Source organism: Macaca mulatta, chromosome 1, assembly GCF_049350105.2.
Source record: "Macaca mulatta isolate MMU2019108-1 chromosome 1, T2T-MMU8v2.0, whole genome shotgun sequence".
Lineage (NCBI taxonomy): Eukaryota > Metazoa > Chordata > Mammalia > Primates > Cercopithecidae > Macaca > Macaca mulatta.
The window spans coordinates 72,300,472-72,323,669 of record NC_133406.1 but is presented as its reverse complement, the minus strand read 5'-3'; the positions used below and the strand labels follow the sequence as shown (position 1 = coordinate 72,323,669).

The following is a 23,198-nucleotide window of genomic DNA, read 5'->3' as shown; positions in this document are numbered from 1 at the left end:
GAAAGCCAGAGCTGTATTCTCAGCACTATCCTAGTCAAAAATATTAATTCATGATTTGATGAGAAGAAACTTCATTATATGTGTCCCACAGAACAAGGATTTGGTGAACTTGTCACTCCAAAACCAAAGTAAAATGTAAAAGGAGAAATGTAATTCTTACACACAGGAAGGCCTAGCTTGGCTGAAACGCAACTGAAAATTAGCTTAATTAACTAGGAACTTGAAAATAAGCCATGATAATAACAGCTAATATTATCATAAGTTCACCATGTGCCAGGTACTATGCTAAAGCCTTTACAAAAATTATCTCAATCTTTACAACAACCCTATGACACAGGCATTATTAACATAATTTTATTGATTAGACAACTGGGGCTCAGAAGTTCATTAAATAACTCAAAAAGCAGTAAAACTGAGATGGGGCAGAGCCAGGTTCAAATCCAAGCCCTTGTAACTTGAAAGACCAAATGATTATTACATACTGAGACTGCATGAAGATATTAAATGTATGGATCAAAGCAGGTCATAGTTCCACTGAAGAGCCATTGTTCCTTTATATATCTAATCAATATTTTTCCAGAATTTCTCTGTATAAGGCACTGCACTAGGAGAATATAAAAAAATGAACCTGACTTTTACAAATGGAATAATCACACTTTTCGCTATTCCTCCTAACTAGAACAAATAAAAACCCTGGTCATTATAGTAAAACAAACAAAAGTTTGAAAGGTGGAGAGAAGGAGACTGACTAAGGAGCTCAGGACCTGAAGAAAAACACTATGGCACTGGGAAAAAAGGACTGTCAACACAGAATCCTATACCCAACAGAATATCCTTCAGGAATGAAAAGAAAATGAAGACATTCTCAAAAAAAGGAAAACTAAGGATTTGTGGCCAACAGACTTACCCTAAAAGCATGGCTAAAGGAGGTTCCCTAAACAGAAAGGAAATAAAGGAAACTGGAAGGAAATCTAGGAGGGAAGGAAGAACAAGGTGAGCAATGATTTTATATATATACATACACACACACACACATACACACACACACACACATATATACACATACACACACACAAATATAATAAGCTTTCCTTCTCTTCCTCAGCTTTTTAAAATATGTTTAAGAGTTGAAGCAAAATGTAGTTCTAAATGTATGTACAGAAAACATCTAAAACAATTAAACTATAAATGAGGGAGGGTAAAAGGATGAAAAGGGAGAAAACAGTCTGTAAAATTCACTAGAACTAGTGAAATGAAGTCACCAATACACTGTGATAAAATGTGTATAAATAATGTAGTATCTAGAATGATCACTATAGAAGCTCTAGAAAGATATATAAACAAATCAAAATGGATTTTTAAAAATGTTCAAGCAACCCACAAAGGCAGGAAAAACAAGAAAACAAATGAAAAAGCAGAAAAAAAAGGAAAACAAAAAATAAAATGGCAGACTTAGGTCATAATATATCAATAATTACATTAAGTATAACTGGTCTAAATATACCCATTAAAGATAAACAGTGGAGGATGGACGTGGTGGCTCACACCTGTAATCCCAGCACTTTGAGAAACTGAGGCAGGTGGATCACCTGAGGTCAGGAGTTCAAAACCAGCCTGGCCAACATGGTGAAACCCTGTCTCTACTAAAAATACAAAAATTAGCCAGGCGTAGTGGCAGACACCTGTAGTCCCAGCTACTCCTATTCAGGAGGCTGAGGCAGGAGAATAACTTGAACCCGGGAGGCAGAGATTGCAGTGAGCTGAGATCACACCACTGCACTCCAGCCTAGGTGACAGAGCCAGACCCCATCTCAAAAAAAAAAAGACAGATAGTGAAAGAGTATATTTGAAAACATGGCCCAATTATATGTTGTCTACATGAAAGTCACCTCAATATAACAAAATAGGTTGAAGTAAAGAGGAACTAATATATCATACTAACAATCAAAGGAAAGCTGGAGTGGCTATATTAATAACAGACAAAGTAGACTTCAGAATGAAGAAAATTACCATGAACACTAAATAGTGATAAAAGGGTCAATCCACCAAGATATAGCAATCCCAAATGTATATGCATCAACCGACAGAGCTGCAAAATATGTGAAGCAAAAACTGAAAGAAATCAAAGGAAAAGTAGACAAATCACAGTAATAGGTGGAGACTTGAACATCCCTCTCTCAACAATGAACTGAACAACTAAACAGAAAATCAGCAAGTATATTAACAAACTCAACAACATCATCAACCAACAAGTTCTAATGACATTTTTTCTGAGCAATATAAACATAGAGCAAGCAGTAATCAATGAAATTGAAAAAAGAGAAAAAAAAAATCAATGAACCAATGGGCTGATTCTTTGGAAAGATCAATAAAGATCAACAAAACTGACAAATCTCTAGCAAGACTGACAAAGAAGATGGAGAGAAGACACAAATTACCAACATCAAAAATGAACAAGGAATATCACTACAAATATCAAAAGAATAAGATAATACAGAGAACAACTCTATATACATAAAGTTGACAACTTAGATGAAAATACAAACTACTCTAATTCCCCCAATATGAAATGGATAATTTTAATAGTTCTAATAGTTCTATAACTATTTTAAAACTTGAATTTGTAATTTTAAAACTCCCAAAAAAGAAATCTCCAGATTCAAATAATTTCATTAGAGAATTCTACTGAATATATAAAGAAAGAAAGAAAAAAACTTTCTACACAATCTCTTTCAGACAACTGAACAGGAAGGAACACTTTCTAATTTGTAAAACTAGGATACCCTGATACAAATATCAAAGAAAGATGGCAGGCAAAAAAAAGAAAGCCAACCAATATCTTTTATGAATATAGACACAAAAAATCCTTAATAAGTTATTAGCAAAAAAAATTCAGAAATATATTTTTAAAATTATATACCATAACAAATTAGGGTTTATTCCAAAGATGCAAGGCTCATTCAAATGTGTGAAAATCAATCAGTGTAACCCACCACATTAACAAGTTATTATTTTGTATAACTGCATATGAATCTACAATTATCTTAAAATAAAAATTTTAAGTAAACAAATGAAAGAACCTGCCCCAAGAAAGCAAATAATAGAAATATGTCTACTACAATGGTTTTTACCTAAAGCCTCAGAAATATCTAAAGAGTTTATTAAAAGTCAATTCCTTAGCCCCACCCAAACATAGATCTAATCTAACAGAATTAAATTTTCAAGGTTCTCTGTGATTCTGGCAATTAGCCAAGTGTGGGAACCACAGGGCTAGAACACAGATAATAGTAATAAAAGAGTCATAAGAGGGATGCCAGGAGAAAATATCTTACTGCATTAAGAGACAAGGGAAGGAGCTCACAAGAGTGAGAAAGCTATAAAGAACCAGACCTGGAAAGAAGGACATTTCAAGCAGAAAGGCAAATAAAAGGAAAACATTGGGCCCAGAGAAAGGGTAGGTTCAGCAAACACCAAATCCTCATGGTTGGTCTTAGAAGACAATTCATTTTTCTCTACAATACTTATAATACCACATACCATACTCTCTATGTTATTTTATTTTTGTTATTTTCTGCCTCCCTCTATGAAGATGAAGCTTCACAAGGCAATGATTTTTGTCTATTTATCACTGTTCCAGCCCCAGGTCTGGAGACTTTTGTCTATTTATCACTGTTCCAGTCCCAGGTCTGGAACAGTGCCTAACATATAGCAGGCATCAATATCAATACATGTTTGTGAAATGAGTCAGGAAATGAATGAGTAATAGAAAAAAAGAGAAGAAAAGACTGGCTAAAGAGGTAGGCTGGGACCAACGCAACAACAAGAACAACAACAAAACAATGGGCAAAATAACGGGCTAAGAAGCTTGGCCTCCATTGGAGTCTTAAGAAGATTCAATGGTGGGTGTACAGTCATCCCTCAGTATCCAAGAAGGACTCGTTCTAGGACTCCCTGCAGATACCAAAATCTGAGGATGCTCAAGTCCCTGATATAAAATGGTATAGTGTTTGCATATAACCTATGCACATCTTCCCATATACTTTAAATCATCTCTAAATTACTTATAATACCTAATACTATGTAAATGCTATGTAAATATTTGTGATAATGTATTTGCTTAGGAAATAATGACAAGAAAAAAAAAGTCTGTACATGATCAGTATGGACAAAGCCATTCTTTGAGAAAGAATCTCACCCTGTCACCCAGGCTGGAGTGCAGTGGCACAATCTCTGCTCACTGCAACCTTTGCCTCCCAGATTAACACGATTCTTATGCCTAAGCCTCCCGAGTAGCTGGGATTACAGGTGTGCACCACCACATCTGGCTAATGTTTGTATTTGTAGTAGAGACAAGGTTTTGTCATGTGGGCTAGGCTGGTCTTGAATTCCTAGCCTCAAGTGATCTGCATGCCTCAACCTCCCAAAGTGTGGGGATTCGGGTGTGAACCACAGTGCCTGGCCTTTTTTTTTTCCCCCTAAAGACTTACGATCCAAGTTGGTTGAATCCATGAATGCACAACTCATGGATACAATAGACCAACTATATATACACGTAAGATCCCAAGAGCAGATTAAATCCTATCAAATGTCCTAAAACTCCTTTAAAGTGCCATTAATTTAAGTGCTTATTCTATGTGGCACGCATCATACAAGATGCTGTATATACATTTTCTTTATTCTCTATTACTCCCTGCAACATAAAAAGAGATCAGTGACTTGCCCAACATCACTCAGCTGGGAAAGTGCGGCACCAGGCTTGATCCCAGATCCACCCAACGCTAAAACAGCTTTCTAGTTCAACTGCAGCAAGAGTGCCTAGTACATATTAACAAAGAACACTACTGACATTTATTTCACAAACTTATGTATAAAATACTCTTTCCAAACAATTGTATGAAAAGATGTAGATTTCTCCAGTAATTCACGAAAAGTCAAGTACCTTGGTTGACGCCTGGTCGTATTGTGCTGTTGTTCTCACTAGTTCATCCCTACATTTGTTCAAAACTTTCTCTTTTTCAATTAATTCCACTTTCGCTTTCTCCAGTTGGAGTTGGAGTTCTTGAAACTTATTCACTTGGCCTTTCATTTCTTTTTCTTGTCCTTGCAGACGTAGTTCCAACTCATTAATCTTGCTTCTTAGCTCTTAAACCACAAATAAAAATCACACTCTGATTTATATATATCTTGCCCAAAATGTTCATAGTTTATCATTTGTTTTATTCTTCTCTGAAATCTTTGATGAAACAAATATTTACACTAAACATAGAAGCTACTTTAATTGGATTTAATTTCAATAGTTTCTACTGTCATTTGCATTCAAATACTGTATAGAAAGCAGGAGAAACACATTTTCTTACATTTTAACAAAGAAACTTGGTGGGGGAAATGTTTTTCTAAAATCATGAATGCTATCTCGTTATTGAGACTGTGAAAAGTACATCACATATGACACCCTTTGTTAAAATTACCATTTGGTTTTACCACACAACAGCAAACTATATTTGTCTGGTGCCCATATCAATGCAAATCAGTGCTAGGCAGTGAAAAGTTCACCCTCCTATATTCTCTGGTAGTTTTTACCTCCACTAAACATCAAGAGTGTGAACCTCCCATACTGCCAAAATTAACAATGATTTTTTTTCCACTTTTTTCCCACATACACACAACATTGGTTCCAAAGGCATTGGCTATGTGACAGCTCTCACCAGTGAACACTGACAGTGATTTTCAATATATCACAGCACTGGAAATTATCATCTTCTACAGAGTAGATTCCAAAACACCACCTGGTACCCTTGGCTGTCAGCTGCAGCGTGGCACAGCAGCCAAGGTTACAGGTTTGCTCCCATATGGACAACCTGGCAGAGCACAGCAAAGCTGTTCTGCAGACACACACACAACCTCTGGCCAAAGCTGGTCAGATCACAGGCTGGTTCTGTGGGTCACAAAAGGAGCCAGATGAGAAGCATGGGGAGTGTAAACTGTAACCAACCCACTGGCCCTGCTTCTGGAAAGGAAAGTCAAAGCCTCTCAACCTACTTTAGAGGCTTCCAGGCACCAGCTTTTCGATACAAATAAAAGTACATTCCAACACTATGATGCCTTTTATCATTATTGAAAAGACAGTATGTTGAACACCGACGTGCCTAACAAAACACCTAAGCACTTTACGGGATTAAAAATATCTGGAATCACCTGTGAAACTGCCTCAAGCAAAGTTAATTTAAACTTAACTTAGCTCAATGTTACCTTGATTCTGCACTTTTAATTGCTCCAAAAGATGAGGACTGCTAGAATTGTCAAAGAAACTGCTATTAGCATCTCTTTTCCCTATTTGCAAAGTTGATCGACTTGGAGTCACCTCTTGTTCCCCAGAAAAGTAAGATGCACAGAAATCTCTCCTAATTGGAGTTTTTTGAGAATTAGATGAAAGATGACTTGGCGTCTTCTCTTGCTGCCATGAGAACACAGATGATGAAGCCTGATGCCGGGCAATGTCGCGGTGATTCATGGTGGTTTGTGGAAGAGTCTGGCTTGCTTTCTGTAGAAATAGAATCTCTTTAGAGCCCTTTAAAGATCTTATATACTCAAGGCTATTTATTTTCAGATAGGATATAAAGCCATAATCCCAAGAAGTTAACAGTTGCACTGCACACCAAGAAAGAACATTCATCAAGTCAAGTAAACCATAAGTCTAATACCCAGTGATGGAATGTTCTAATGCTCGACTTCTTAGCATTGAAGGAATAAGCTACTACCATCTCATGCCCAACCTATTTAAAACAGGCTAAGTCTTGGTATTTATTCTGCATCCTTCTTAGAATCCATTAAACATATGTGAGTATTCACTTTCATTCTGAATTCCAAAACTGGCTTTTCTTTGCCTGTCCTTGGTTACCTCCCCTTATAGCTTTGCCCAAAAGAATCAAAGTTAAACAACAGACTAAAAAACTCTTTCAAAACTCTCATATTCCACCATATCACTATCCCAAAAAAAATCACGAGTGTTTAATATTATGTAATATACATTTGTGGATGATCTACTGCTTTGCATTGTTCTTTCTATGCTTCTCTCTGCCTCCATTCTGACAAATATCAAGACATGGAGGTAAATGCAGCATTAGATTTTTATAGTAAGCACTTTTTTTGCCATAGGAAGAGGGTTAATGTTTACTAGATACTCAAATTTTCCGTAAAATATCTCTAGGAATCAATGTCAAGGGAAGAATTGCTACGAATGACTGAACTGGATGACAAAGCACATGATGTTTCTAGGACAAACTAGAGAGTGAGTACTTAATTTTTATTCGTCTGATAAGCAATGCCTTTGCTACATATCAGAATCCTAATGACATCAAAATGAGCATTAAAGTCATGAAAAGAATAAAAATCATTAAAGCTCTAAGCCAGAGGTACTTCTGCATTCTCAGTATTTACGGTACCTACTTATAAAGTCAGCCTTAAACGGCTTGCTGAATTGTGCCATCTCATCAAGTCCTTATGTTTAGTGGAAAGCCACCCGTAAGAGCCAAACTGGAAATTTTTTCCAGCAAATAACATGTGAACAAAAATGGTAGAGGTAAAATTCAATAGATCAAAAGGACTGTATAGGAAGCAATTGCCTCCAGGTGACAAAGCCAGGCAGGGAGCATCATGACTAATTCTCTGGCCCCACTGTCTCCAAGAATAGCCCTGATCACTAGGTCTTAATAGGGAAATAATTTAGTGGACATTACATGAACATTTAATATTTAGGGATAACCTAACCTCCCCACTCTATTTCACTCACTCCACCCTATTTTTAAAACTAAAAAATAATCACCTCCACTAAGCCCAAAACCTTTTCTCAGTACGAAAAAACACCAGCTCTATGTAAAACAGATTTTTCTCTAACCTTGTTCTATTCTATATCAAAAACTGCATACTCTATTATAGGGCCCATAGTTAACTTACTTTAGCCTGCAAGGCTTTAACCTCTGCCTCTAATCTTTTTCGTTCTTCAACCTCTTTATTATATTTTTCTTTTAGATCTTCATACTTGGAACCTAAAACCAGACAATCAAATACAATTTTCTTTCAATCATTGATTCCACGAAGGAATTCACAGATCAACAATGATTTTGATAGTCTAGAAATGAGTATCTTAGTATACCAAGGAGAAACAACATTTTAGTTAGGGAAATAGATGAAACTATTGATCAAATTACCAAATATCAAAATACATAAAAACATAAGTGTTTTAAATATTCTGAAATTGAAATATACCACAGAAGGATAAAGTACAAAGCTTAAAATCTCAATCCAGTAGCTCAACATAATTCAACAGATATGCAAATGGGTATGTAACAAGCGGCTGCAGTTTTTAAACATATAAATTAAAAGTTTAATTCAAAGTTGAATTAATTCATTTATTTTGCAGAATTAAAATCTCCAGCTAAACAAAAAGCTGTCTATACTAAAGAAAAAAATGCATTACCACTATAATATTGACTTGGTGTCAGTGGAGTTGTAAAAATTTTTTGTGGTGTATTGCATGGATTCAGAGAGACATCTGCAGACTGTGCAGCTTGTTGGCTTCTTTCAAGCTCAGATTTACACCTGTTAGAAAAGGACCCAAGAGGCAGACAAATCTGTTAGAGCAAAGGCTACAGAATACCAATGCCTTACATTCCCAGAGAGTAATAAACTTACAAAGAAACCCATCCACTAAGAATTCTTAACCATTTCATTTCAGGCATTTAATAAGGTCTAACTTATGTGCCAGACATAAACACAGTCCTGTGTCTTCAAAGGAACTCAGTCTAGTAAAAGAAACAGAAATATAAACCAGTAAGTGAAACGTTATAAAGGCTATAAGGAAGATCTATAATAACCACTATGACAGTGATATGGTTTAGCTGTGTTCCCACCCAAATCTCATCTTGAATTGTAGTTCTCATAATCCGTATGTGTGGTTGGGGGCACCCAGTGAGAGGTGATTGAATCATGGGGGCAGTTTTCCCATGCTATTCTCGTAATAGTGAGTTCTCATAAGATCTGATGGTTTTATAAGGGGCTTCCTCCTATGCTTGGTTCTCATTCTTCTCCTTCCTGCCACCATGTGAAGAAGGGTGTGTTTGTTTCCCCTTCCGCTATGATTGTAAGTTTCCCAGCGGAAAAGAAAAGCCCTGTGGAACTGTGAGTCAATTAAACCTCTTTCCTTTATAATTTACCCAGGCTCAGGCAGTTCTTTATAGCAGTGTGAGAAGAGACTAATATAGACAGCAAAGAACAGTTGAAGGATTGGAATATATTCCAAGCAAATTTCATACACTAAGCCAAAGACAGGGACATAAAAGAACCCAGAACTTCAGAAACACGGGAAGAAAGTGGTGTCATTGGAGCATGGGCTCAAATCATGAGAACAGATGACATGACTTAGGATATTCAATCATTTCAAAAACATAGACTTGATATACAGATCATGTATTATATGACATTTTTAAAACACAGATATAAAAATTAAATCAATATAATGCATCTAGAAAAGATATGGCTGGAAATAGTTACAAGAAATGGGAAACATAAGTTACACATTGTATATATGTACACCCTGTAAAAAGGTATTCAGAACTATCATGCAAGTAAGCTCTGAACACCTTTCAAAACCAAAAACCCACATTAAAATAGGGCTCAATTCTTTCAACTCTCTAATGTCTCTGACTTTAGTTTAACATAAAAAATAAAATGAACACTCTTTTAGAATGGCTAACGGTGTGCAGCAGTCTCTTTGCCATGGCATATTACTTAAAACGGGAAGTAAAGAAAGTAATGCCAAGCCCAGTGGCTCAAGCCTGTAATCCCAGCACTTTGGGAAATCAAGGCGGGCAGATAACCTGAGGTCAGCAGTTTCAGACCAGCCTGGCCAACACGGCGAAAACCCCTCTCTACTAAAAATACAAAAATTAGCCAGGCATGGTGGCATGCACCTGTAGTCCCAGCTACTTGGGAGGCTGAGGCGGGAGAATCGCTTGAACCCAGGAGGCAAAGGTTGCAGTGAGCTGAAATTGTGCCACTGCACTGCACTCCAGCAACAGAGCAAGACTTTGTCAAAAAGAAAGAAAAGAAAGAAAAAGAAGGAAGGAAGGAAAGAAGGAAGGAAGGAAGGAAGGAGGGAGGGAGGGAGGGAAGGAAGGAGGGAAGGAAGGAAGGCAGGCAAGAAAGAAGGAAGGAAGGAAGGAAGGAAGGAAGGAAGGAAGGAAGGAAGGAAGGAAGGAAGGAAGGAAGGAAGGAAGGAAGGAAGGAAGGGAGAGAGAAAGAAAAGGAAAAAAAAAAGAAAAGAAAAGAAAGGGAAGGGAATGAGTGCCCTTAGCTCCATCTAGCTCCAAATTCAATCTGAGAAGAGGCAATGTATGAGCTAAAAATGACTTCTCAGCAAACCAAACCACCACAACTGAGCTTACAGTAGGAAACAGCAAGGCCCAATGGAAATGTTCCATTAGTATTTAAAAAGCAACAAGAAATAAGTAAAATTAATATTTTATTTAACTTGCTATTTTCAAGATACTATCATTTCAACTTGTAATTAATAGGAAAGCTACTAATAAAATATTTTACATTTTTTCATACTAAATTTTCAGAATTGGCATCCATTGTATACTTAACAGCTCATCTTAATTTGCACCAGCCACATTTCAAGCACGTCATAATTGCCACATGTAGCCAGTGGCTACCATATCGGACATTGCAGGTCTACAGATTAGCAAAGGTGTCACAAATTTGCTGATTCGAGATGAATTTTGAGGAACCTTGCAAAACCAGTGCTTCTTTTCCACTTTAAATTCATATCTGATTCTCTTTTCCCTGTCCTTTCATTTTAAACAAAGTTATTTATTACTTAAACAAAAGTATAACCTGCCATTATTTTCATAAACCATTTTTTTCTCCTTCCCCCTAAGAAAAAAAACACAAACACCACCACCAAAAAAGCACAAAGCTAAAAGCATTTTCTACTAGGTTGAACTATATGAGACTGCCAATAACCACAGTTTTAACAAACATTCCAAATGGTTCAACCTCACTTCTTGGAGACCTTCCAGAAACCTAATCAGTGGCAACTGATGGAAAAAATAAGTTTCTGCAATGCATTTGAAGGTTAGCAGTGAAAATTTTAAAACCATATTCAGGAGTGTTTGTAGTCTATAGATAATAAGAATATTTTAAAACCAAATGTGCTACGAGGATATGGCACGAACTCGGCTCACTGCAACTTCTGCCTCCCAGGTTCAAGTGATTCTCCTGCCTCAGCCTCCTGAGTAGCTGAGATTAGAGGCGCCTGCCACTACACCTGGCTAATTGGCTAATTTTTGTATTTTTAGTAGAGAGGAGGTTTCACCATGTTGGCCAGGCTGGTCTCAAACTCCCGACCTCAGGAAATCCACTTGCCTCGGCCTCCTAAAGTGCTGGGATTACAGGCATGAGTCACCTCGCCCAGCCAAAAGGAAATATTTTTTAAATTATCACGCAACCCTGCAGATTGGGCCTGCTTATATTCTGTCTCCAATCTCAACTGGGCCCTCCATGCTATTCCATTCTTTTATAATTCCTTAGTTCTCCCTCTCATTCTCTCCAACAGCTTTTCCACCTAGAGAAAACACGAGCCATCAGTAAGCTTCAACTAATTTTCATCTTTTCACTAACAATTGTCAAGTTTTATTTTAACAAGTACTATCATACTATTAAATAATGCAATGTAACTGGTATTATCATACCATCAAAGAATGATAGTATGATAGTACTATTTATTATTGTATTACCCAGTGACCAACAGTGTCTGAATCATGAGACAGCTCAATAAACATATACTGAATAAATACATGAGTAATGGAGCAACCATTTGATAGATTTATATCGTACTGAGCTGTGCAATGATAAAACAAAATCACCGTTCGTTGTTTTTAATCTTCCACTCATTCAAGTTACGGCACGGACCGAATCATTACTTCTTCCATCGGGAAAAAAAATTGCAAAGTATAATAATTATATTGTTAAAAGAAAAGACAAATGCATCTGATTAATACATACAAACATCATCCCTATAAATACCATCCCAAAATGTTACCTTTTAAGTTCCTGTTCCAGTTTTTCTATTTGTTTTTTGCCTGAATTCAGTTGTCCTTCCTGGAAATTCACTTGTGACTCCTTGACTTGAAGTTCATGAGAAATCTTCTGCTTAGTTTTCTCCAGACTTTCACATATTTCCATCAATCTTTGATTCTCCCTTTTCAGGTTTGTACCCTCAGTTTTTTCATTTTCAACCTAATAAGAATTGTTCAGAAGACAATAACTACCCTATTTTGTGAATTTACCAAGTATTATTGGTAGACCTCAGTCTAACATTGACTACTAAAATCCTGAGATACAGCTGCAATAAGCCATATGAACACAGAAATTTTAGACGATCACACTTTAAAGCCAATAGATAGGCAACTTCTATGAAGTCATGTATTAAATCTTCTTTGGCCAGACACACCCATCCTAGAAAGGGAGGCTTTACTATCCTTTCAAAAATTAAAAAATAGGAAATAAATCCTATAAATCTCCCTTAACAATTCATTTTCAAGTTTGGCTGCTAAAACCAATTATTGTTAGAAACCAGAAAATTCTCCCACAAGCAAAAACCTTTTAGAAGCAATGACTGTATCACTATTTAGTTGGCTAATACGGAGGTAATTTTTTAAAAGTACTGTTTAGTTTTCATTTACTAGACCTGAAAAGGTTGAGGAACACCAAGGTAAAAAGGCCAGTCTAAGAAAGCCACATCCATTTAACTGCAAAATGCTCTAACACTGTCTCCAGATTAGGAGCAGAGACCTTTTGCCTTGTCGCTATGCAGTGCAAAAGCAATCCCCAATTCATGGTCCCACACGGAAGGTGAAATGGAATTCAGTAGCGCTAAATATTAGCAGGTAAGCAGAAATGAGGGCAGAATTAGAGAAAATTAAAAACAATTAAAATTAAAATCACTCAAAAAAAAGAAGGGGATTGGGGCCAGCGTCGGGAGGGCGGGGGTGAAATTACCACCTGAAGATAGCAAAATCATTTTTCTCTAAATGTAAAGAAGAGGAAATAATTAATCCAAAAATGAGTGAACAGTTTTAAATACCAGCACTCTGTGATAATAATGAGTGAACAGCTACAAATCCAGAGCTTCAGGGGTACCTTCTGTTTTTGCTTCTGCAGTGCAGCCTCCAGACTGTCAAGCTGAAACTGCCTTTGCTGCTTTTCCTTCTTCAGTTTATCAAGCTGTCCTTCAAGCTCTTGAATTTTCTGAAGAGCTCTTGTAGGCAGGCCTTCTTTCCATTCTTCCAAAGCCCAGCTCATTTTGTTCTCCCTTCTTTATTACTCCAACATTCGTAAATAAACTGAAAAGAATAACCAGACTGTTGGTCTAATCACAGTAAAAGGAAACAAACACTCAGAAATTAATTAATCTATCTAACCACTCCTAAAAATCAAGTTTCAAGACCACATTTCAAAAGATAACAAAGTGGGCGCAGTGGCTCACACCTGTAATCCCAGCACTTTGGGAGGCCGAGGCGGGCGGATCACAAGGTCAGGAGATCAAGACCACGGTGAAACCCCGTATCTACTAAAAATACAAAAAAAAAATTAGCCGCGCGCTAAAATTAGGCGCGGGTGCCTGTAGTCCCAGCTACTCAGGAGGCTGAGGCAGGAGAATGGCTTGAACCCGGGAGGCGGAGCTTGCAGTGGGCCGAGATCGCGCCACTGCACTCCAGCCTGGGCGACAGAGCCAGACTCTGTCTCAAAAAAAAAAATAAAATAAAATAACAAAAGATAACAAAGTATAAAATCTATCTTCTCCATCCTCTGAAAGGTGGCAACCAGTAACTGATTCTTAAGTACATAGTATCCTGCTTGTTTTCCTTTTGCTTTCTGATTTTCTTATTTCTCAGTGTTGACTTCTTATATCACTACCTGCTTTCTACTGCTCAGTTTTTTCATTATACAAAACATGGGGCAACAGCAATGCAAGATGGCAGTCACCACAGTATCAGAAGTAAAAGTCTCTCAAAGTTTCCAACTTTTAGAAGAACTCGAAGAAGGCCAGAAAGGAGTAGGAGATGGCATAGCTAGCTGGGGTTTAAAAGATGACGAAGATCTAGCACAAGATGGACAAGGATGATAACTGGGCCTCCAAGAATGATTTAGGAAAATCACATATACAGCCTTAAAATTGAATGTAGCCTAAATGCCAGAAGCACCCTGCCTTTGTAAGATTTGTAACAAAAATTAATATAAATGAGGTTAATAGTTCTAATGGAGTGGTGGACCAAAGAGCTGTATCAGTGCTAGCAAAATGGCAGAATTCATGTAGCATCGAAGTTGTCCTGCAAGAGCTTTGGTGCCTAATGATGTCTAAAGAAAATATGAAACTTCTTCAGCTGCCTGAAGGACAGGGTTACAGCAGTTAATCAAAAAGAAAAACCATAGGCCCTTCCCCTTCCCATCCCTCATTCAATTTAAAGTCTTCATATTCCACAGTAGTAAATTTTCTAGATACGTCTTGTAGACCCCAAAGGACTGGAAAGGAAGCTCCCATTCAAAGGAAATTTATCTTAAAATACTGTCAATTACACTAATTTTTTTTCCATTTGAAATATGTTAGTTGTGCTATAACAAATCATCCTGCCATGTGTAACATCCTGTCCACATATTTGAATTTCTAGGATCAAGAAAGTATATTTAAATTGATTCCCATCCTAACTGGTGGAGTCCACGTGACTCAACTGTGAAAAGACATATCACATAATCACCTTGCTGCTGATTAAATGGCCTGGGGCCTCTGCCTTCTCCTGTGGGATTACTGCTGGGTACACGGGGTGCTTTGTCTGCACCCCTGGTTTCCAAAAAATTGAGGAGAAGAGACTCCTCTCCAACTCATTCTATGAGGCCAGCATCATCCTGATACCAAAACCTGGCAGAGACACAACAAAAAAAGAAAACTTCAAGCCAATACCCTTGATCAACAACGATGCAAAATTCCTCAACAATATACTTGCAAACCGAGTCCAGCAACACATCAAAAAGTTAATCCACCATGATCAAGCAGGCTTCTTCGCCAGGATTCACAGTCGGTTGAACATACGCAAATCAATAAATATGATTCATCACATAAGCATAGCTAAAGACAAAAATAACATGATTACCTCATGCAGAAAAGCTTTCATTAAAAATTCAACACCCCTTCACATTAAAAACTCTCAATAAATTAGGTATTGAAGGAACATACCTCAAAATAATAAGAAGCCATCTATGATAAACCCACAGCCAACATTATACTGAATGGGCAAAAGCTGAAAGCATTCCCCTTGAAAACTGGCACACAAGGCAAGAATGCCCTCTTCCACTACTCCTATTCAATATAATATTGGAAGTCCTGGCCAGAGCAACCAGGCAAGAGGAAGAAATAAAAGGCATCCAAATAGGAAGACAGGAAGTCAAACTACCCCTGTTTGCAGACAATGTGATCCTACATCTAGAAAACCCCATAGTCTTGGCCCAAAAGCTCCTTCAGCTGATAAACAACTTCAGCCAACTCTCAGGATACAAAAATCAATATATAAAAACCACGAGCATTCCTATACACCAACAACAGCCAAGCCAAGATCCAAATCAAAAATGCAATCTCATTCACAATTGCCACAATATGAATAAATCACCTAGTAATACAGTTAACCAGGGAGGTGAAAGATCTGTAAAAGAAGAATTAGAAGACTAGACACGGTGGCTCGCGTCTGTACTCCCAGCACTTTGGGAGGCCAAGGTGGGCAGATCACCTGAGGTCAGGAGTTAGAGACCAGCCTGGCCAACATGGTGAAACCTCATCTCTACTAAAAATAGAAAAATTAGCCCAGTGTGGTGGCGGGCGCCTGTAAACCCAGCTACTCGGGAGGCTGAGACAGGAGGATTGCTTGAACTTGGGAGGCAGAGGTTGTAGTAAGCTGAGATGGCACCACTGCACTCCAGCCTGGGCAACAAAGAGCAAAACTCCATCTCAAAAAGAAAAGAATTAGAAAACACTGCTCGAAGAAATCAGAGATGACACAAATGGAAAAACATCCCATGCTCATGAGTATGAAGAATCAATATCATTGAAATGGCCATACTGCCCAAAGCAATTTACAGATTCAGTGCTATTCATATCAAACTACCAAAGACATTGTTCACAGAACTAGAAAAAACTATTTTAAAACTGATATGGAACCAAACACAAGCCCAAATAGCCAAGGCAAGTCTAGGCAAAAAGAACAAAGTTGAGAGCTTCATGTTACTCTACTTCAAACTATACTACAGGGCTACAGTAACCAAAACAGCATGGTACTAGTACAAAAACAGACACATAGAACAATGGAACACAATAAAGAGCCCAGAAATAAGCCACACACCTACAACCATCTGATCTTTGACAAAGCTGACAAAAAAAAACAATGGGGAAAGGATTCCCTATTCAATAAATGAGATAGCTGGCTAGCCATATGCAGAAGAATGAAAATGGACCCCTTCCTTACACCATATACAAAAATTAATTCAAGATACGTTAAAGACTTAAATGCAAAACTCCAAACTATAAAAACCACAGAAGACAACCTAGGCAATACCATCCTGGACACAGGAATGGGCAAAGATTTCAAGACAAAGACACCAAGAGCAATCACAACAAATGCAAAAACTGACAAATGGGATCTAATTAAACTGAAGAGCTTCTGCACAGCAAAAGAAACTCAACAGAGTGAACAGACAACCTACAGAATGGGAGAAAATATTTACAAACTATGCATCTGATAAAGGTCTAATATCCAGAATCTATAAGGAACTTAAATTTACAAGAGAAAAACAACAACCCCATTAAAAAGGGGGCAAAGGACATGAACAGACACTTTTCTAAAAAAGAAAATACATGTGGCTAACAAGCAAATGAAAAAAAATTCAGTATCACTGATCATTAGAGAAATGCAAATCAAAACCACAATGAAATACCATCTCACACCAGTCAGAATGGCTATGATTAAAAAGTTAAAAAATAACAGATGCTGGCCAAGTTGCGAAGGGAACACTTATACACTGTCGGTGGGAGTGTAAATTAGTTCAACCATTGTGGAAAGCAGTATGGCAATTCCTCAAAGAGCTAAAAACAGAACTACCATTCAACCCAGCAATCTCATTCCTGGGTATATACTCAGAGGAATGTAAATCATTCAACCGTAAAGACACACAGTGTCTCATGCCTGTAATCCCAACAGTTTGGGCAGGCGGATAACTTGAGCTCAGGAGTTCGAGAACAGCCTGGGCAACATGGCAAAATCCCGTATCTACTTAAAAAAAAAAGGCACATGCACACACAAATGTTCATTGCAGCACTGTTCACAATAGCAAAGACATGGAATCAACCTAAATGCCCATCAGTGACAGATTGGATAAACTAAATGTGGTACGTATATACCATGGAATACTATGCAGCCATAAAAAAGAATGAGATCATGTTTTTTGCAGGAACATGGATGGAATTAGAGGCCATTATCCTTAGCAAACTAATGCAAGAACAGAAAACCAAATGAATACAAAGAAGGGAACAACAGACACTGAGGCCTCCTTGAGGGTGGAGAGTTGGAGGAGGAAGAGCAGCAGAAAAAATATCTATTGAGTATTAGGCTTAGTACCTGGGCAACAAAATAATCTGTACAACAATCCCCCATGACATGAGTCTACCTATATAACAAACCTGCGTGGGTACCCCCGAACCAAAAATAAAAGCTAAGAAAAAAAATAATATTTTGCCATAAGGTTTTCAGGTGAAATAGGTCCTATAAACAAAGAAAATGCATGACAAGGTATTCTGCAAATGCTCCTCTTTCCCTCTTCACATTGTTAATTACCACTCACACTTTGTCCCTCTTCCTCTGGGAAACTTTTCTGAGATCCTTGACCCAGCCATAGTTTCCCATCATAGTTACTCACAGCACAGGTAGCCCATCTCCTTCCAAGCAGTTATCATTTTTTAATAATGAATGCACACATGAATGAAGAGCAAATGCCATACTGTACTAGAATCATTCCAAAAGGTGGTAAAGTCATGTTACAGACAGACACTGACCAGGAAAGACATATACAGTACAACGTTAGCGATTCAAAGCAGATTCAATTCTACCTCAGCCACTTACAAGATGTATGACCTTGGGCAAGTTATTTAGCTGCTCTATGTCGTTTCCCTCGTTTGTAAAACGAGGATAATAATGATGGTGACTTCCTAAGGCCTTAGAAACAGTATCACCTGGTAAGCTTTCCATATATGTTAGCTATTACATACTTTTTAAAAACACTTTTTCACTTGTATATTTCAGCCTATGGTACAAAGGGTGAAGTGGCCTACCTCCTTCTCAGCCACATCTTAGGAAAATAGAAATCAGCTGGAAGAAAAGTATGGCAACTGTCCTTTATTTTAGCCTTCAGAACATAACTAAAAGAAAAATCATTCATTTTCCAGTTACTTAGGCAAGAGTTTGAGAATTTGTTTTTTCACTAAATAAAGTTAACAGCCATTTTCATGGTTTGATTTTTCAATCGATTTTATCAATGAAACTTTTTATCAAAACAATAAGCAGTTCATGAAAGTACTAAGAAAAATCAAAAAAAAAAATTAAGAAGGAGAAGCAAAGGTCTTGGACAACATAGAAGTTGGATATCAAAGCCTTGGAAAGGCTGCGTTTTGCTACCAGTTTAATTTTTTTTTTTTCCTAGTTCTCAGTTCTTGGAACATAGCATCTTATACTCCACTCCCATTTATCCCAAAACTACTGAAAGGAGTCACATGCCTCTCAACCAACAAAGGACAACTGACCCTGTCTCAACGTCCTCCATTCCAATCTAGTTTGTCAGGAGTCAGAGAACTGCACCCCAGAGACACACAACTGTAATTGCCCTAAACAATTCAGCCAGCGACTGAAGTCATTACATCAAGATTCTATAGCCAACAGAATATAAAAAGGAGCAATTTAGAAAGATGATTAGAAAGTGAGGGGAATAAACATAAAGAAGATTGGCAAGCTGAATGCTTTTCCATTCCAAAGTCTAAGATATAGAGCAATATAGATGTAGACCAAGCTAACTGTTATTAGAGCAGATTTGGGCCCATTAAGGCATCAGCTATCAGCCACCTGTATTGGGCCACTGGGGCAAAAGAACAACAAAAAAATAAACCTCACAAGTTTACTTTTGAGGAACAGGGAATTGAGGTGGGGAGTGAAGAAAAGCCCTAGTTGAAGGTTCCTGCATGGATGATTTGCGGGGCTATTGTCCTTTCCAGAAAATGCTGTATCTTTGTACCTTAAATACGTGGAGGGCACTCTTCATGCCCGAACTACACAGTCCCTTAAAGTCCCCAAGGAAGCTCTTGTGTGACCTCTTCCTGCCCCACCTCCACCACAGCTTTCCCATCGTCAGAATTCCCCACCTCCTCCAAAAAGCCAGAGGCCGCGTGCAGTGTACCAAGACTGGGTCTGAGAATGATAACCCTGCCTTCTCCTCTAGAACAGGCTCCTCAAGGACATGACCCATGCCTTCTATTTCTGGGTCCTCACTACACGGCAGAGCCAGGCACATAGGCGCGTCCAACTAAATGTGAACGGGAAGGCCGGGCGTAGTGGCTAACAAGCTTGTAATCCTGGAACTTAGAGAGGCCGAGGCAGGAGGATCCCTTGAGCCCAGGGATTCCAGACCAGCCTAGGCAACACAGGGAGACCTACCTCTATTTAAAAAAAAAAAAAATGTGGACGGGAGGACGACGAGAGGGGGAAAGAGTAATGCTACCGTAACTAACCATAGGCACCCCACGTCGCCGCCCAGATCAAAACCCAAGCTTACATCATCTACTCAATAAAACAAAGGACCGGGGCCCGAATTTCAATAAGGTTGGTTACGGGACTGGGAAGGCAGCTTGGAAATACCTAGTCATCTCCAATTTTTTTACGGAGGAAGAAAATGATCCCCTAAAGTGCGAGTTCGTGACCGAGCAGGGTCTGGGACACTAATCCGAGACCAGCTTGAACCCGAGCAGAGGGGCGCCGACACCCCTACGAACCACATCCCGGGGCGGATTCTCCAGTTCCGTCGGGTGGGAGGGGGCGGTCCCCGGCACCTACAGGGCCGGGAAAGTGATCCCAGAAGCCTCCCCGCCCAGTATCCGCCAGCAAAAAGCCACCGGCACCCCCACGCCGCCCGCCGCCCGCCGCCCGCCGCCCGGACCAGGATCCGGACCCAGTCAGGACGCTCACCTTGCTATCCGGGAAGGGAAAACAACCTCTCGGAGAGTCCAGTCCTGGTGCGGCTTCCGCAGGCTGGAGCCCAGAGCCTAATTCAAACTGCCCGCAGCCGCCACCGGTTCCCGATTCGCCCGCTTCTGGTCTCAACCAAACTTACCTCCAAGCCTATTGGTCACTGTAAGTAGCTGTGAACCAATCGGCGCCTGCGCACTCAGACTACCGCCTCTGATTGGCCCTTTCGGATGGATTTTAAAAACAAGCCCTCTACTGGAAGTGCCTGCGCCGAGTTACTGTTCTCTTTTGTTGTTGCCGGGAGGGAGAGACCACGTGCTTTTGCTGATGCTAGAAGCGGTTTTGGACCGCTATTTCCGCAAAAGTCAGGGAATGCGCCAGCTGATTAGGAAGGCGTGGTCTATCGCCTACAGCCAGGGGAGCTGTGCTGCCTGGTGAAACCTCTTTTAAACTGCACGTACCAATCTACTTATTTATTAAATGTAAATTTAGGACATAGATACTAGGTGCTGTGTTTGTCATGCGTTGTTTATCCAGTGTCGTTCTTAACAATTCTTTGAGGAAGGTATTATCCTCATTTTATTAAAAAGTTAACAGGCTCATAGAAGCTAAGTACAGTAATTTGAAATTGCATCTAGGCGATGCAGGATGTCGCTCTTAAATGCTGTACTTTATGGATCATATTTCTAAGAGGTGATTCTGAACACCTATTTTCCAGGATTGAGGTGTGGGGGGAGGACACTACATCAGAATTTAAAATTCAGAAGGATCTTCAAAACAGGGTGTAATGCTTTTCGTGAAGCCCACTAGTTTTCTATGTATTTTATATACTCGTTTTATTTCCCTGTTAAACTATAAATAAGCTTCTAAAGGCAGAAGCAAAACAATTGATTGTTAAAGTAATAGATCTCTAATGCTGTTGTCGTCCTCAATAGGTACCAAACTTTCCAGCACCCTGTCTTTACCTTTCATTAGACTGTTGTTCCTGCAGTACCCAATTCAAGTGTCACTTTTTTTTTCATAAAACCTCCCTAATCCCACCCACTCCTTAGAGATAATTATTTCCTAGACCTTTCCGAGAACTTGCAAACTTCACGTTTAAGATTTTCACTATGTCTTGTCTTGTATTTATGTCTACGTCTGACTCCCCCATCAGACTCAAAAATTCCTTTACAGTAAAATCTGTTTTAATTCATTTTTGCATCCCTAGTAACTTTGCACATAGTAATTTAAAATCCAGATCATCTTGGGAGATCAAACTGCCATTTGGGGAAAGGCCTTGTTCTCACTGCCTTCTACCTTCGAATCCCCAAAGGGAGGGGAGAGAGCAGGTAGGGGAGGAAAACTTTTGTCAGACATTGCCATGATCAGTCTAGTGTCTGGTAGTTTTAGAATTTGAACCAAATTCTGTCTGGCTCCAACACAAATTACAACTCCATTGCTTCCCAGAGTAATTATTCAATTGTGTATAGGCTGCTTAAGGAAAAATAAAGAGCTAGAAAGATAATAGAGGATTTTTTTAAGGTTTGAATGAGAAATTTGCATTTACTATTCATTCATTCATTCTTCAGCAGATATCTATTGAGTGGCCACTGTATAGTCAAGCCTTGTGCTTCATTTTTCTACAATGAACAATAAAGAAATACATTCACTTCTTGAACAAGGGAAATACAGGATGGATACCATTCTAGTAACTCCTGTGGTATTTCTCTGACTTTAATTTTATGCTTCCCTTCCCTCCCTTTATTTTTCCCCGGGTTTGCTTGTTCGTTTTGTAGGGGGAGAATCCCATCCAACCAAACACAGATGTCCTCTAAGAGTCCATTTTTGGCTCTCTGCTCTTCCCTTTTTAAGTCCCTTCCCTCAGTGAGCCAGCCTACTCTCTCTGGACTGTTCATCCACTACCTTGATCTTCTGCCTGTGGATCAGTGTCTTTGAGTCTTCCCATCTTTTCTACAGATTAGACTGCAGGATCCATCACTGAAATCACTCTTTTGCCAGTGTCCTCAGCTCCCTTGCCTCTTGTTCTTTCTATCTCCCAAACTTGTGTGTGTGCAAATGTCCATATCATCCCATGGTACACTATTGCTGCAGAATGGGGTGGAAAAAATTCCCAGCACTGTGAAAATACTTTAAATGTAGGACGTCTAACTGGGCCTCAATGCTTCTCCACAGCCCTTTCTGCCAGTTCCAGGGTTTTTCTAATCTCCTACAACAACCATCTCCGTTCTTACTCTCAGAAGATGACCTTATTTTCTAGTTCACAGAAAACATAAGATGTCTGACAGGAACACCTTCAACTTTCTGACACCTAAATCTGCAAATGTGCGAAAATCTATACCCATTCTTACCTCCTTTCTTCCTGTTACAGCCATAGGAAATGTCTTTCTGACTACTCCCAAAACTGAACAGTCATACTGTGTTTTGAGGCAACTTGCTTCTCAGGAACTTCACTCCCCCAATTATGCACTTGTAAACAAGAATCTTTAACTGCTTCTACCTTCCCTAAGTCTTCCTAATAGCACTTAAACTGCTCAAATATTTCCCTTTCAAAAGAAATATTTTCTCAATCTCACGCTCCCCTGAAGGAATCATCATATCTCTCCTCACATTCCATTTCCTTTTTAGATTTGATTAAATAAGTTGTGATACTAATTTTCATCAATTTTTCTCCAAAAAAACCCACGAGTACTTTCAATAAATGAGAGCCGTCCCTATAGCTGCATCATGAAGACGATATAATCTATTATTTTAAGCACCAGTTTACTTTTCATTTCATATTATTTTTCAGCTTATTAGAACGATAAATATTTTATAATTACACAATTTTATTTTGTTTTTATCTCTTCTGAAAATCTTTTTTTTTCC

General features: G+C 38.7%; 1 protein-coding gene and 1 pseudogene across 3 annotated transcripts in view; one reads left to right on the top strand and one right to left on the bottom strand.

The window, feature by feature from the left end:
- The window catches only part of CENPF (centromere protein F), a 59,633-nt gene extending 39,144 nt beyond the window's left edge, over window positions 1–20,489 (bottom strand). For 2 of the 3 annotated variants that reach the window (XM_015116316.3, XM_077986869.1), the window contains exons 1-7: window positions 20,331–20,489; window positions 13,201–13,403; window positions 12,101–12,297; window positions 8,477–8,598; window positions 7,954–8,045; window positions 6,250–6,541; window positions 4,940–5,142 (exon numbers count right to left, since the gene is read on the bottom strand). In XM_015116316.3, coding sequence (XP_014971802.3) covers window positions 4,940–5,142; window positions 6,250–6,541; window positions 7,954–8,045; window positions 8,477–8,598; window positions 12,101–12,297; window positions 13,201–13,362 — 1,068 coding nt within the window. In that variant the 5' untranslated portion in view covers window positions 13,363–13,403; window positions 20,331–20,489. Of the gene's footprint in view, window positions 1–4,939; window positions 5,143–6,249; window positions 6,542–7,953; window positions 8,046–8,476; window positions 8,599–12,100; window positions 12,298–13,200; window positions 13,404–14,816; window positions 14,978–20,330 lie in introns of all 3 variants that reach the window. The other variant, XM_077986861.1, reaches the window with a different exon arrangement.
- On the top strand, window positions 14,036–14,474 carry LOC709091 (ubiquitin-conjugating enzyme E2 variant 1-like; annotated as a pseudogene).
- Window positions 20,490–23,198: the final 2,709 nt, after the last annotated feature.